Source organism: Eublepharis macularius, chromosome 6 (assembly GCF_028583425.1).
Source record: "Eublepharis macularius isolate TG4126 chromosome 6, MPM_Emac_v1.0, whole genome shotgun sequence".
Classification (NCBI taxonomy): domain Eukaryota; kingdom Metazoa; phylum Chordata; class Lepidosauria; order Squamata; family Eublepharidae; genus Eublepharis; species Eublepharis macularius.
The window spans coordinates 102312243-102328636 of record NC_072795.1 but is presented as its reverse complement, the minus strand read 5'-3'; the positions used below and the strand labels follow the sequence as shown (position 1 = coordinate 102328636).

The window sequence follows — 16394 nt, the reverse complement described above, 5'->3', positions numbered from 1 at the left end:
TCTTGGAAAACTTTAAGTTTTCTCTGGGTTTTTGTGAGCCTACCTGTCGTTTCTTTGATTGGAAAGTGATTCAGGGAGCAGAAACTCGTATTCTCCATCAAAAATTGTCAGTTTTATTGTGTTCTTTCTGCTACAGACTACAATTAAAAATTGTCTTTTACACAAAGTATCAGTTTTTGTGCAACTGCAAGATTCTGTGATCTCCCTAGGTCAATGCACTAGATAACCTTGGCCAGACACCTCTGCATAGAGCAGCGCACTGTGGGCATCTGCAGACATGCAGGCTGTTGTTGAGCTCTGGTTGTGATCCAGCAATTGTGTCGCTTCAGGGATTTACAGCCTCTCAAATGGGAAATGAGAGTATTCAACAATTATTACAAGGTAATACACAAAGTACTTATTTTACATTCAGCTTCCCCCCCCCCCCCGCTTTTTTTGTTACGTTGGCTGCGTCATCACTCTTAAAGACTGTACCTGTTAGAGAAAGAGGATAACTGAGTTTGAGTATTTAGCAAAAGTAGAATATATTCCCAGTAAAATAACTGAATACTTATTTATCCACAACTCATCTCCTGACAGAAGATTTTAAGGAATTTCTAAACAGAAGCAAGAGCGTCTTGATTCCTTTGAACTGGTACAAATGGTTTGCTTTATTAATCATGCTGGGAGGCAGGCCCACAGGTACTCATTCTGAAGGAGAGACTATCAGCCTGTTTCCTCTGATACCTTGCCAAGACAACCCCTTATCCCTAGATCCATCCCACATATTAAGGTTCTGTCTACAGCTACATAGACATATGAAATTGTGTGTGTATCAGTTGCTGGTTTTCTCATTACTTGGTCATCCAACTGGTAGTAGTCTTCTGGCAACATGTATATATTCAAATGCTGGTGACATTTTTTTTAAAGGAAATAACATTGTTTAAACTTTTGACTTTCATTAAAATCAAGAATATTCTCATGTGTGCTGATACAGAATTAAGCATATAAATTCCAATTATAATGAGTTCTGTAAGATCTGCTGAACCCAGAAAATATGAGTATTTTCAGGTATCTCTCTGCAGAGAGGCTAAGCAATGGCAAGGGTTTATTTGGTCCGTTGTAAACACAGCCATCATCCTGGAGTAGCTAACGTTTGTAGTCAGTACGTTTGTAGTCAGTAGGAGCCTATACATGTTTTTCTGCTGTCTAAGGATATATGTTAATTGATTACTTTGTTACGCAGGTTTACGCATAAAATAGTTGTTGCTTCTTTTACAGAAGGCATCCCTTTAGGCAATTCAGAAGTAGATCGACAATTGTTGGAAGCTGCAAAGGCAGGAGATGTGGACATAGTAAAAGTAAGATTATTGCTGCAATGTATTTTCTAGCTCTGAAAGAGACTAACATCTGTACACTCCGCAGGTCCACTTCTAGAGTAGTTTATTCTCAGGTCTTTTTAGAGATGAGAGCATGTTGAAAATAAGGTGGCACATATTAAGTGCTATGCAATAAATTCAACCCTCATAATTTATTGGCAAATTATGAGTTTGGAAGATTTGATTTTATCATCTGAGAGGCAGCTGGTTAACTAAACTACTCTGGATTAGTCACCTGTTGAGATTTCGTTTGTGCCAGGGTACAAAAGGCAAACAAAGATATAACATAGTATGTAAAGCAGAGATGAGATCCTATCATAGTACCACAAATGACTGAACAACCCTTTTGTGGAAGAACTTTACCTGCCTGTGGCAAATGTCAGCTTGAATTAATACGCACATAAAATGCCCATATGTATACCATCATATAGCTTCCATGTCTCATCTAAACACTATAAAGGAATGCTGTTTGACACTGAGCAGTAATTGTCCTGTTTTCAGAGTAAGTAGGAGGAATAACCAAGTCAGCAGGGCCAGCTAAGCACCCATGTGGACCACACTAGTGTTTGTGGCACCAAATTGCTAGAAATGGCATCGGAAGTCTTCCTCTCCTTCTGCCTGTGGTGCTACTGCTGCCATCCTGCTGAGGATCCAAGCTGGGCTGCAGCCAGCATCCATGCCACTGCATTTGGTTCCCAAAGCCAGCTGCAGAGGTGCAGCTCACTTTGCACACAGCAGGATAGAAGTGGGTATCCTTTGTGTCATGTCGGCCAGCTGGGCTCCAAGACAGGCTGCACTGGCACAGAGCTTAACTCAGGAAGAGGCTTGTGCACCTGTGCCTCTGCTGGTGGTCGAGGTACCATGGAGGGGGGAACTTGGAGCAGCAAAATATTTTGACCAGCTCTTGCCAGTCAGGATGCTCATGGATAAGAAAATGGCTGTAGTGTTAAATGGTTACTGGCTTCCTGAATGAGCTAGTTTAGAGCAAAGAATAGTGTAACTGAGATACGGAATATATACAAAATACAGATGTCTGTTGCAAAGAAGATAGGTGTACAGTCTTAGGAGTATGAAATGTATTTAAAAACTAAAAGTTGTATGTTTCATTTTCATTATATACTGTATCTAACAAATTAGATCCAAGGGAATGCAGGAAATTAGGGCTTGGATCCTAATCTGCCTTTCCTTCTGCACCTGTTCACCTGTTGCAGAGGTACACCTGTTGCACTTGTTCTACGACATACCATGAGGCACTTTTTCAGCTCATGAAAAGAAATTCTTATGTGAATGGAAGTATACCAAACACCAAAGGACTGCTTCCGCAACAAAAAAAGGGCACTGCGGTTCCCTGCTTAGAAGTGCCCTGACAACACTAGGATAGAGATCAGCTGAAAATTGCATTTGGAATACCATTAGTACAAGGAGTTGCCTGTTCTTTGTTACTTAATTGTTTGAATAATGCTGAGGAGAAAAATTACATAGTAGGTGATTTGAAGAGAGATATTGATAAAGAGAAGGAGATGGATTTTGTAGTGACCCTGTGGTTGCATATCTGCTGCTAAAAGTAAAATACTAAATCTTTGGGATGAAACAAGGCAGTTTGGCATCTGAAGTGAAAAGTCCAAAATAGTACTCCCGTTTCCACTAAATAACAATATTTGCTCTGATGATATCCAGAAACTATGGAAGGCAGACAGTACTTTTGAAATTTCATATGCAAAGTAAACTGAGTGTCCAGGGAGAAACTGTTTAGTAATTAATCTGGTTACACAAAAGGACAACGGTTCCTGATACTTTTTTGCTTTTTATACCAATAATGTACCTCTTAACTGTGTTCTGCAGAAGCTATGTACGATACAGAGCGTTAATTGTCGGGATATTGAAGGGCGTCAATCCACACCACTTCACTTTGCAGCAGGATATAATAGAGTGTCTGTGGTTGAATACCTTCTGCAGCATGGTGCTGATGTTCATGCAAAAGACAAAGGGTAAATATTCTTTTATGCAACTTTAGATGTTTTACCAGTAGTAGGAATGGAGGACTTAACATTTTTCTGTCTAACGTATTCCTAGACACCTGATATTCTTATTTAAGTGAACAGATAGCTTTCTGTGGTTCTATGTACTTATGACCTCAGCTGGCAATGAATATTATCAGAAAGCTATTGGGGGCAAGGGAGAAGGTTCCTTATCGGGTTCCTTACCATTGGTGAAAAATTCAGTGTACATCCACCATTTAAAACATCCTTTAGCTACTCCGTGTGTTTCTGTATGCATTAGCCTTGGGCAGTGTCAAAAAGAAGATTTAAGTGTCGTCTTCCTCCCTGAGCTCACTCTGTCAAGTTTTTATGCTCTGTCTACTCTAGTTTGTTACTCTGCAGTTGCAGTCAGGTTAGTTGGCTCTCTAACTGAAACCAGCACCAGAAATTACATTTATAAAACTTTTGATGGATGCATTATATTTGCACTGATTTCCAAAATGTATGATCTAAGTCAGTGGTTCTCAAACATTAGCAACAAATTTTTTTTCTCCAAAAAATTTAGTAGACCTCCCCAAGCCCTCCTCCCATGCTAGACAGCCCCTTCTCGAAGTGTATAAGGCAATCCACATGTGTCCCATGGAGAATTGTACCCTTAAAACAACATGCTGATATCCATATCAGCTACACTTTAAAACAAGTTTATGAAAAATGTTTTTATTGTCTGTAGAAGGCCTACAAAACTCTGTCTCAAGCAGATAGATTTGATAGGGTCACAGCTCAAAAGGCTCTGATGCAAATTCTCATCAGTATCACTGCTTGATTGGAAGGGACTTTGAACCAGGGACCTCAAGAAAATTCCTTATTGGTTAGTAATTTATCAATAGAAGCTTGGTGAACATGAGTGAGAACAGCCTCCTTAAAAATTCAGGAAGATTTTGTTTGAGATAGTAATTCCAGTATTTTTTGTGATGTACTGAACGTGTTTGCCAGGGCAAAGATTTTCTACTAGCAGTTTGATGCAGTCATTTCTGTAATATTTTCAGAGGCCTTGTCCCTTTGCATAATGCCTGTTCTTATGGGCACTATGAAGTGGCTGAACTGCTTGTTAAGCATGGTGCAGTTGTGAATGTAGCAGATCTGTGGAAGTTCACTCCTTTGCATGAAGCTGCTGCAAAAGGGAAATATGAGATTTGTAAACTTCTGCTACAGGTATGTTGCATGTGCCGCTGAAAAGTATGACAAGCTGAAGTCTTTGTTCTTATTTATGCTTTAGAGGTTTTAAAATGTTAGTATTGGTCCATTGTAAGTGTTTAATATAGAAATAGAAATGCACGTCATCAGTTGATTGATAGGCATCCATGTTGTACATACGGGCCATGTGGTACATTTCTCTTTTGCATTTTTCTTGTTTTATGGAATCCAGTATATGAGTTTGTCTGGTTTTTTTTTTAATGTTAGCATGGGGCTGACCCCACAAAAAAAAACAGAGATGGGAATACTGCCTTGGACCTTGTCAAAGAGGGTGACACAGATATTCAGGATCTCCTTCGAGGAGATGCAGCTATGCTAGATGCTGCAAAGAAGGGCTGTTTGGCTCGGGTGAAGAAATTGTGTTCCCCTGATAATGTAAATTGTCGAGATACACAAGGGCGACATTCAACTCCTCTACATTTAGCAGGTTGGTATTTTCAGGTGTCATACTCGCATGCTCATTTAGTTATAAATTTGATAGGAAAAATAGAATTTGTATTTATTATATTTAAATTGCTTCTGATTAATATAAAGTACTTATTAAATCATTGTACAGGAATTAGAAAAATAACGTTTGGAATTCTATTTATTTATTAATTTGGCTTCTGTACTGTTTAGTGCACAAGATGGTTTACAACATAAGATATAAAATAATACTTAAAAATAGTCTAAAAATATAATAAACAATACATCTAATCTAATAATGGTCTGTTACCTGGATATCTCAGGCTTGCATATGTGCCTTGTACCCCTGTGTATGCGAAGCTGTGTTACTGTGGACTAAAGATCTCACTGTGTTATACAGAGGTATTTCCCAGCACTGCTTATCTGAGATCTATTCTATAGAAGATGCATGCAAAGCATCATTTTCTGACTGAATTATGGCCCCCTTGTCCTCGGGGCAATTCTCACTGATTGTGTGCAGTAGAACTCCAGTCACCTGACGGCTCCCTTTATGTTCAGAGGCACTACTTTGGATGCCCCCACCTTCTGAGGCTAGATGAGTGGCAACCCAGGAAAGGGCCCTTCTTGGTCATGGCACCAAAACTGTGGAAATCCATCCCCAAGGAGATTCATCTGTCTTCCTGCAGCTAGTGGAGACAGTTTAGCTTGTTTGGCATTCCCATGCTAACTCTTATTGGCCCTTCTGTTCTATGTTTTATTACATTGTCATCTGTATTTCAAATAATGGTTTTAAGGTTTTGATCGTTCATTCCTTTGGAGACCCTAAGTTGTATGGAAGGGAAGCGTACAAACTGTGATACTCTGTAGTTTTAAGGAAGGAAAGGGGAGGAAACTGTTTTAAGAAAGCTGGAAAGAAAGTGGATGGTAGCTTTTTTCTGATAATATTTTTAAAGTTGATTTTGCATTAAGAATTTATATTTTTGTCCCATTATCTACAAGCTGGCTACAACAATTTGGAGGTTGCAGAATACCTGTTACAACATGGAGCTGATGTTAATGCACAGGACAAAGGAGGTTTAATTCCACTACACAATGCAGCATCCTATGGGGTAAGTAGCTTAAAATCTTTGGGAACTATGGAAACTCTCCAAATGTGTAGGATTATACATGCACAGTCAACCATTTAAAAAGATTTCCGTGGCATTCCATAATTAGTTCCATTACTTGCGCACAGATTGATTTAGCTGTCAAAATTAGAATGTTCAGCATATAAAAAGGTTACTTGACGTATCCATTCAGATGGTATTGAGGTAACTTAAAAGGCATATTTTTTGATCCTTGGATTGTTGTACATGGGAGGGGACAGGAATGTGAATCATGCCTCTTTTCCATTTGCCACAAGAAGCAGTGTGTGAATAGGACATCATTAATTTAACACTTGTTCATGTTGCAGAATTAACCCCAGTTGAAAGTTGGTTTGTCTTCCAGAATGAGAGAGATCTCATTTTAAATAAATGTTTGATTAGTTTTTTCCCCCTGTGATAAGAATAGACTGAGAGCCTCTCCTCTCCATCTCAACTCAGGTTTTTCCAAATATCTGAGTAAAAAACTTTTTAGAAATGGAAAGATACTGTTTCATATCTATTTGGATGTTTAATTCTTGGGAATTCCAACTCCGGCAAGGATTTTTGTCATGGGAGTTTTTATCAGTGAATGGTTTCTGTATTCTTTTCTGAATACAATGACATGTTACCCCCAAACCAGCTCACAGGAATAGGCATGCTCCTTCTAAGTCATTAATAGAGTAGAACAACTGGAAACCCGCAAGGATTTGCAGGGAACATCTCATTTTTCCCTCCCCCACCATGCCCTCTTTTACTTCTCTACCTCCCCATAACTCTCCCTTTTCCTGCTTCCTTCTCTCCTTCATATCCACCTTTGTCTGCCTCCCAGGCTTCACCTTTCCCTCTTTCCCCTCCCAGCAGCATTTCCCCTATGGCTCAGTTGTGAGGCAACTGCTGAGCCGGGCCCAGTTGCATGGTGGGGAATCTGCAAGGACTTGCTGAAGGTACTTCACTTTCTTCTGTATCCCTTCCTGACACAGTTTCCTCTTTCCCTCCTCCTGGCAGCCTTCATATGCTCACCTTTCCCTACATCCTTCTCTCCTTCAAACTCACTAAACTACTTACCTTTTTATCTGCCCGCCGTCTTCACTTACATTTCTTAATTCATTTATATACTGCCTTTCTCAACAAGGAAGCTTGCACCATTCCCCTTGCCTCCATATTTATCCTCACAACAACTCTGAGAGACAGATTAAGCTGAGTTGAGTATGTGTGACTGAATCTAAGTCACCCAATGAGCTTCCAGAGCAGCGTGGTGATTTGAAGCTGGCTTTCCCAGATCCTACTTTGAAACTTTAACCACCATACCACACTGCTTTTGAGGGGGGAGGGGCTGCTGTTGAACAGTAGCAAGCAACCAGGCCTGGGTGAGTCACGCAAGTCATGTACTGTCCAGTTATCCAGTGCTTACTGCCAGGCCTCGTCCCAATGAGTTCCCCCCTTCAAAGGCTAAAACAGCCCTGTAAAGGGCCTGCCCCCCTGTCTTTTACTGACAGAAACCAAGCCTGACTGAATTCTTTTGGGGTTGAAATGCCAAGTCCCCTACGGGGTTGAAATGCCCCTTTCCGTGGCGCAGCGCAGTGGCATGGAAAGGGGCATTTAAACCTCCAAATCAGCTGCTTGTCAGGGGTTTCCCCAGGCAACGGCAGCACTCTGTGGCGCGGCTGCAGGCTAATGCCTACAGCCCCATCGCTTTCTTTGCCCGTTGCAGAAGGGGGAGGGGGATTCCCTGGCCCCTTGTGCAGCGGGCAAAGAGAGTGCTCCCACGGCACGGCTGCAGGCTAGTGCCTACAGCCCTGTCGCTTTCTTTTCTCGCTGCAGAAGGAGTTGGGGGATTCCCTGCCCCTTGAGCAGCGGGCAAAGGGAATGCTCCGTGGCGGGGCTGTAGGCTGATGCCTATAGCTCCGTCACGTCCTTCGCTCACTGTGGAAGGGGTCGTGGGATTTCCTGGTGAGTAGCGAGCCAAGTGAGTGGGGGTAGGATTGTAAACCTACACTTTTCTAGCTGCTTGCCAGCAGCCAGAAAAGTGTAAGTTTAAACTTCCCACCCTGCCACTTATTTCACCCAATGGGAGGGGGAGAAGGGAATCCCCTCCTCTCCCTCACCAGAATGGGGGGGAGGAGGGAACCCCCTCCTCCCCCCCATTGGGTGAAGTAAGTGGCTGGGCTGGAAGTTTAAAAGCTTTTTGGTGTACTCTGAATCTTTAGAGAGCATACTGAAGCTGGTCAGTAAGCAATTTCTGAAGTGGCTTGCCACTTCAGAAATTGCTTATTTCCAACTTTTTTCCCCGCTTTGGAATTTCTGAAGCCGGAAATACACATTTTTTTTCTTGCACACCCCTACTTACAATAGAACTGTTATTTAGTCTGATGAAATACATCCAAAAGATTACATGGAGAGGGAACTAAGATCTAACATCATGGAGTATGAGACCAAGGTTGACAGCTCAAATTTCTGCTGAGCCTTGAACTCACTGGGTAGCCTTAAGCAAGATGCTGTCTCAGTGTCAAGCAGCACCGTGCTAGTCTTATGAATAAGCTAATGTTAGCCTTGTTTTCAGGAAGGTTGTAACAACTACTAAGTGACTATATAGGGATCACCTAGCAAAAGAAATATTATCTAAAAAGACGTAGGGCAGAATCTCATATGTTCAGCCACTTAAAAGTAGGCATCCTAGGTTGGGTTTCACTGGCTCTCTGATTTTGTGCTCAGACTGCCCCCATGTGCTCACTGAGTTCATTGGGACTTGTCCTCGTGTATACAGGTTGCAGTCCTTGGTTTGGATTTGAAGAGAATTAATGAGAGTTGGATGTTGTGTTTTCCTCTTTCAACAACAGACACGCTATAAACACATACCCATATGCCATATAATAAACTTCTGCAAATCCTCTAAGTTCAGAATCAGTTTGTACGGGATGTTACTGTTTGAAAATGTGTTTCTAAACTGCTCTTTGGGACCCAGAACTATACACACGTCTTAGGATTCCAGTAATAATTTTGGCTGCCATGTTGAGTGTCTGTTTAACAAAACTAAACAGGATTCTGCCATGTTGAGTGTCTGTTTAACAAAACTAAACAGGATTCTGTGAGCAATCCCTGTAGACAACCAGTTGAAAAGGTTTATGCTAGCCCTCCCACATTATATGGCATCTTGTAAGAACTTTTGCTTCAATGATGTCATAGGCCTGACATGATAGAAGACAGTATTTTATCAAGATGGGATGATGAAGGTATTTGTTTGTTGTTCTCTGGGAAATAGGGAATCATTCTCCTAATAACTTGTCCATCCTCCATTAATGATTAGGGAATGGACTGATCTCTAACACTAGTCAAAAATAATGTAGCATTGCAGTCTGCATTTGGTTCCTCTGAGAATTATGCTAGAGTTTGTTGAAGTCTCACTTCCCTCTAATCTATCTGAAAAGAATTGCAGCCCTAGATGCCTGCAGGCATACTCCTTGGATTCACAAGTAGCAAGGAGCAACATGGCATTCATTTGCTTTTTCTTAAGGTTCTTAGTCCTTTGTCTTTGATGCTGTTGCTGTGGAAATTTAGAACTGTTTATCCATATATGTGAGAGAGAAGCTGCAGGTCTCTTACTGTTGACTTGTTTGGTCTACTGGGAGTTTAGGGTTGGAAGGTTCCTTCTATTGTGTCAGACCATTAGTCTGTCAAGGTCTGTATTGTCAGCTCGTGGTGGCAGCAGCTCTCCAGGGTCTCAAGCAGAGGTCTTTTACATCAATTGCTGCTTGATCCTTTTTACTGGAGGCTCTGGGGATTGAATCTGGGAGTGTCTGCATGTAAAGCAGATGCTCTGCCGCTTAGCCACAGCCCTTATTCAACCACTCTATCCACAAGGATAGAAGAATAATCCTAGAAGGGAAAAAAACTGCTTGTAAGAAGGTGTACTGGGAATGGCTATTTGAATGGGCATTGGATATTTATTCTGAGATATATGGTCTTTGCATTAGGCACAGTTTCCAGTCAGGATCATTTATGGTGAGAGACAAACACAGAAAAGGAGTAAACTAACTTTCTGTCCTGCACTGCTCTCTTTGCTTTGATGGAATGTATTTTTGCAACATTCACTTCCTTAGGAAATCCAAAGGGGTACAGAGGGATATTTTCTTCTGAGTGTTGCATTACATAAATTTGTTTTATTTTACAGCATGTAGATGTAGCAGCTTTACTTATAAAGTATAATGCTTGTGTAAATGCTACGGACAAATGGGCTTTCACACCTTTGCATGAAGCAGCCCAGAAAGGAAGGACGCAGCTCTGTGCCTTATTATTGGCGCATGGAGCTGATCCTACTCTGAAAAACCAGGAAGGACAGACACCATTAGATCTAGTCACTGTAAGTTATGGGATTTTTTCTTTAGAAGTTTGTACTAAGCTTTAATTCCTGACTGCTGCCTAGAACATCAGATTGGCGAGTTTAAAAGCTTTGGGTTACTTTGGTGGATTATTGCTTGATGTTTGGGCTCCTAAAATGGCAACTTTAAGTAGTCTTTTTGATGGATCTTTCTCACAGAGTTGCATGTAGCATACCAATTATGTTTGGCAACGCAGCAGGAGCTTGATAGACCTCTTGTGCTGTCTGCCTTGGACTGCAAAAACAGAGGTGCTTAGGCAGCTGCATACATGCTTGGTGGACTACATTTGACTTGGCAAGTTACAAGTCCTAATTTAAACCTAATGTTTAAAATTAATTCATATTTGGTATAGATTTTCTAGTACTATTAGATGTTGCGTATTTTTAAAGTAGAAGTATAATTTCCACCATTTTATACTAAAATACTTTTAAATTAAATTTAAGCAAGTCTTGAGGCACTTCAGACATTATTTTGGCAGGAGGTTTTGTAGGCAGCTTTTTTCATCAGATACATCTGATTTCCCCACTCCCTCCCAACCCAACTCAGTTAAACAGATTAGCATGACTACTTTTCTGGAATGTTTGCATAATGCTTTTTGGTAAGTAAACATGCTCTGCTAGGTGCACCTCCTAGAAATTTCTTATTCAGTATATTGTTTAAGTCAGCACCATTTCATACACAGTGATGCCCTAGAATTCTGCACATGATGATCAACAACCTGTTATATAATCTTGTAGCATGCTTAAAAAGTGTTTATATTTATACTCTCAGCAGAGCTCTGGGATGGGTTATGCTGCACACCAATGATTTGTGCAGGACGTGCCTAAAGATATATGGCAGTCTGCAGATTTTAACTTGAATCTTCCGCATCAGTAGGCAAAACATAGATTACTATACTGCACTTCCCACCTCTCCTTGCATTGGAGTGATTATACACAAGGAACCTCTGGATCTGAGCAATGATAATATACTTTATAAAAATATTTATCATCTTTAAATTCTAGGTTCCTTTTTAATCAGAATAGCTCTGTTAAAAGACACTATTGTATTCATGCATGTATGTAAAATTCTTAATTTATTTTTGCTCTGTATCATGTGTAAATGTTTAATTATCTACTAATTCTTTTAATTCTCAGGCAGATGATGTTAGCGCATTATTGACAGCTGCCATGCCTCCTTCTGCCTTGCCGTCTTGTTACAAACCTCAGGTTATAAATGTAACTCAGAACACGGGATCTTCAGCTGATTCGCTTTCTCCTGTTCCATCCAGTCCTTCTAATCTGTCAGCTGCCAGTAGCCTTGATAACTTGTCTGGTAGCTTTTCTGAACTCTCAGTTGTTAGTACAAATGGACCTGAGGGGGCTGCTGGCTTAGAGTCGAAGGAAGGTGAGTCATGATCCTGGTTCTGAATCAGCTTATTCTTATAGGGGTATAATTATTTAAAAACTATGGCGACTTCAAACATTCATTGGCACTCAGTGCGGTACCATCAAGTGACATTGAATGAAGTGGAATACTTCAGAGACAGATACCTGTAACAATGTTTAAATAGTGATAGTTTTGACAGTCTCTTTCTTCGAGTGATATACTTCATGTGTGATCAACCCCTAGATAAGTATAAATGTTTAAAATGGCATCTCTTTAGTATCTATCTAATCACTTATGCTTCAAATCTATAATTTTGTTCTGGACCATATGATTGTTAGTGGTGTAGAAAAGTGATTTGAATGTGAAAGATGGTTAGGTATTTAAAGTTACTGAAAGATTTATCTGACAGCAAAGAAAAGGCAAAGTTTCAAACTGCTGTTTAGAAATGAAAATGTATTCTAATCAAAGGGAAAAATCAGAAATGTCTGGGGTTTTATATTAAAATAACTTTTCATTTCTGAGTTTCATTTGGAGTCTTTTGTTCTTCTTTTGGGTTTTCCTTCCTTTTCTTCTTGCAGCCTCTCCTGTTTTTTTTTCCGGTGATATTTTTCAAACTGTACCTGTCACTGTTTTTGAAATAAATTTTTAGAACTTGTTTTTCCTATGTAAACAATAAAATGTTAAAATAATGAGTTGGGTCCAGTGATGCATGCACAGATCATGGAACCTGACCCAGAGTTCTAAAAATAAGTATAGGTAAATGTCTGATTTGTATACAGAATGTAAGGTCAGCTGCTTTCAAGCTGTTTCTTTACAAAAAGCATTGTGTTCAAGGTACTGTCAGACAGGATTGTTTCTATTTAAAATAATGCCAAAGTAGGATCAAAAAAGGTTGTTTCAGTCCATATGCTGCTAATATATGCTTTCCCGATCAGTTTCAGGTGTAGATTTCAGCATTAATCAATTTGTAAGAAATCTTGGACTTGATCATTTGATTGATGTATTTGAAAGAGAGCAAGTAAGTAAGCTGTATTGAACTGGAATCTTCAGGGGTAACAAAAGTCAAATGAAAAATATGCATTTCAAATTGGGAAGAAGACCTATAATAAGGATTTTGTGGAAGGACCATTCATACTAGGAAGGACAATTGGTTGAATCTTACAACTCCATTCCACTAATCGAAATAGCGTTGTACTAAAATGGAATTTACTCAGAAGGCAGCTTTCCAAAAGGGAATAGGGTTGAAGTTGTATGTTGCAGTATTTGTCTATTTCCTTGTTTTTACACATTGTTTGTAATCTAGTTTTGCATTGTTTATGGTATGTCTTGTCTTTAATACTTGTTACTGCATTGTTGCTTAAATATTCTAATTCACCTTGAGTCTCAGCCAGAAGAAAGCTCATGTTAGTGGAACAGAGTTGTAGTATACAGCCCAATGATTTTTTTACCATGTTAAGCCTGAGCTATATGAGAACACTTAATGCAGACAGTCTTAAAAATGTAACTGTTACTTAAAGTAAAATAATTTCAAAAAACGGGCAGTGGAAGGCAAAAACCTATAAGCTTGAAGAGAAAATTACAATGTACTTGTGCTTCTGAAGGGCTTTTCCTCTCTACATTAGAGGTGGGCATGAGCTGGGGGAAAACCGAACCGTTTGGTTCATGGTTCATCCCATTTCACAAACCACAAACTTTCACGAACTTGCCCCAGTTTGTGAACCCATTAGTGGTTCATGGGATTTAAATGCCCCTTTCCGTGCTGCTGTGAAGCGGCACAGAAAGGGGCATTTCATTCCTGCCAGCTTGGATCAGCTGCTTGGCGGGGAGATCCCTGCCAAGCAGCTGGTCTGAGGGGTTGAAAATGCCCCTTTTCGTGCCACTTCACAGAGGCACAGAAAGGGGCATTTCACCTCCACAGACTTGGATCAGCTGCTTGTCAGGGAGATCCCCAACAAGCAGCTGATCTGGCGGTGGAATGTCCCTTTCCCTGCCACTGCGAAGCAGCAGGGAAAGGGGCATTTCACCCCTGCAGATGGCGGGGAGATCCCCGCCAAGCAGCTGATCCGGGGGTTGAAATGGCCCTTTCCCTGCCCCTTTGCAGAGGCACAGAAAGGGGTATTTCACCCCACAGGCTTGGATCAGCTGCTTGTCAGGGAGATCCCCAACAAGCAGCTGATCTGGAGGTTGGAAGAGGTATTGGGGTTTAACACGAACCAAACGAACTGGCCCGGTGGGTGACGAACTTTAGTTCGTCTTGCAGTTCGTGCCCATCTCTACTCTGCATTTAATCTTGGAAGAGAGTACATTTTAAGGTTACCAGCCTCACTGGGGGCTTGGAGCTCTCCCAGAATTATGACTGATCTCTAAACTATAGACATCCATTGTCCTAGACAGAATGGCAGCTTTGGAGAGAAGGCACTGGTATATCATGGAGTCAAAGAAAAACAGAAGTCTTGAAGTGGCTACAGAAGTTACATAATGTATGACTTCCATGTCACCTGTGATATTTCATAGCAACTCAGTACAGTATACTGTACACTGAGACTAGAAGAAGCTGTAAACACTCTAAAGGCTAGACGCAGACATCCTCCTATAGGCCTTCAGAGTGGATTTTTCTCCTTAATGCTGAAAACAGTGGATTTCGAGAGGGTTTTTTTTTTAAGGATGACTCTCGCATAACGATAACAGCAAGTTATACCAGCACAAATATTTAGGATCAAAGATTAGTATGACATAAAGAAGACATGCATACAGAAGCCTCAAAGTTAAGTAAGGTAGGAGAAAAATCGGGTAGGTGATATGAGGCAAGTAATATTTAAAATTTGGATTTGGTGCAAGGAAGTGACCTCATAGGAAGGAGAGGAGTTGAAGCAGCTGACCTTTGATCAGGATGTGCTGACACAGGATGTGACTTCACATCCCTGCACTTTATAGCTGTACACTGTCACTTTAAGAGAATTGAATTTATAACTTTTGAAACATTTTGAGCTATTATTATATGTTTACCCTGGTGGGGGTTTCCTCTCTGTTTGTTTCATTTGAATTCCTATCCCAGGCACTACCCAGGAATTTCTTAAGTAAGAGTTGGTAGTCCTGGTGAGTTTTCTTCATGTTAAAGATCTGTATAGCAGTATGGCTTTTATATATCACACTTCATATACGCTGTTATTCTTTTTAGATAACGTTGGATGTACTGGTTGAAATGGGGCACAAAGAATTAAAGGAAATTGGAATTAATGCTTATGGACATAGACACAAAATAATTAAAGGAGTTGAAAGATTAATCTCAGGACAGCAAGGTATGTTATAGTGTAAACTTGTTTATAATCAGATGTTTTAACATAGATACAGTTGAAAGCTTCAGTTTACTGGATAAACACTAAGAGAGCACTTTTTCTTCATTCTCAAATTAAATCAAGAGAAAACACGTATAAAGTAACTGTACTGATGCCTTTTTTCTTCATTGCATTATCAACTCTTAATGGTTTACCTGTAATACTCTTAAAACCCTGGTCAAAAACTGACCTGCAGTACAATTCTGTTAGTCCGATGTATCAGACAGTCTTCTTTGGAGGGATTGCTAAAGATTCTATAAGAAATTTTGCCTGCTGAGTAAAATCAAGGAAGGAAGTGCTCCTTGTTTATCAAGTAGAGGCTGTTTTCCAGCAGCAGATAGTCTTCAGTAGCGTTACAGATGTTTTCTGGGATTTTATAAAGCACTAAAACACAATGTTCTTTCCCACAGTATTCAGAAGCTCATGGTTCATCTTTGTGGTTTCTGTGCAGTCCCACTCTGGGGCTACATATGCACAGGCCAGCTGCAAAAAAGATTTCTAGTATTTTCTAGAAGACTTGGAGTGCCCTTCCTTCCCTTGGCTCTTTTCCCGCCAAAACCAGGAAAAGAGGTGCTATTCGCTCAGTTCATTTTGCTGCCACAGAGAGAGGATCTCCATTGCTTTTCTCTGCTTTTTTTTCACTTCATCATTGAGTCTAGGGAGACTTAATTATCTTAAGTTTTTTACCATCCGTAGCTATTTTAGTTAAGAATAAAACCATATGTATAAAGAAGAAAAACTTCTGTTTTTCCCTTCATTGTTATGGCTCAAGAGGTCCTTCTTCAAAATTGTGTTGACCATGCCTTTAAAATGACTCTGGAAGACTTCAATTTTGTATTGCCTTATGTACCTGAGGATTACAAGATAGAACTGCCTGCTGTATCAGAGCCTCCTCACAATGGCTCTTTGGCCAAGGCTGTAGCTGCGCATCAGCCTGATTAAAGGCACTTGCCCATCTCTGGCCTGAGGGTGTGGATGGACAGAGCCATTGGTTCTGAGGCTCTTTTCCCAAAGGTTTTGCCTGCATGGCTGTCTGAATAAAGGCCCCTGCAGTTCTTTGGCTGAGTTGACTCTGAGGGGGAGGTACCTGGAGGTGTAGTTTAACAAAGCCCTCGGATCTGAAGCTGCAAGGCTTTTTCCTAAGGCCTTTGGAAATATGCCTTCCTGACTCAAGGAATCCCTCCTCCTCCCAGGC

The 16394-nt window shown here is 40.5% G+C and overlaps 1 protein-coding gene across 1 annotated transcript in view; it reads left to right on the top strand.

The window, feature by feature from the left end:
* Positions 1–16394, top strand: part of TNKS2 (tankyrase 2) — a 49157-nt gene that overhangs the window by 17652 nt on the left and 15111 nt on the right. Inside the window, exons 12-21 of the mRNA XM_054984117.1 lie at positions 210–381; positions 1261–1340; positions 3201–3346; positions 4384–4549; positions 4799–5018; positions 5996–6105; positions 10289–10477; positions 11633–11882; positions 12800–12882; positions 15043–15163. Of these exons, the coding sequence (XP_054840092.1) occupies positions 210–381; positions 1261–1340; positions 3201–3346; positions 4384–4549; positions 4799–5018; positions 5996–6105; positions 10289–10477; positions 11633–11882; positions 12800–12882; positions 15043–15163 (1537 nt within the window). The remainder of the gene's footprint in view (positions 1–209; positions 382–1260; positions 1341–3200; positions 3347–4383; positions 4550–4798; positions 5019–5995; positions 6106–10288; positions 10478–11632; positions 11883–12799; positions 12883–15042; positions 15164–16394) is intronic.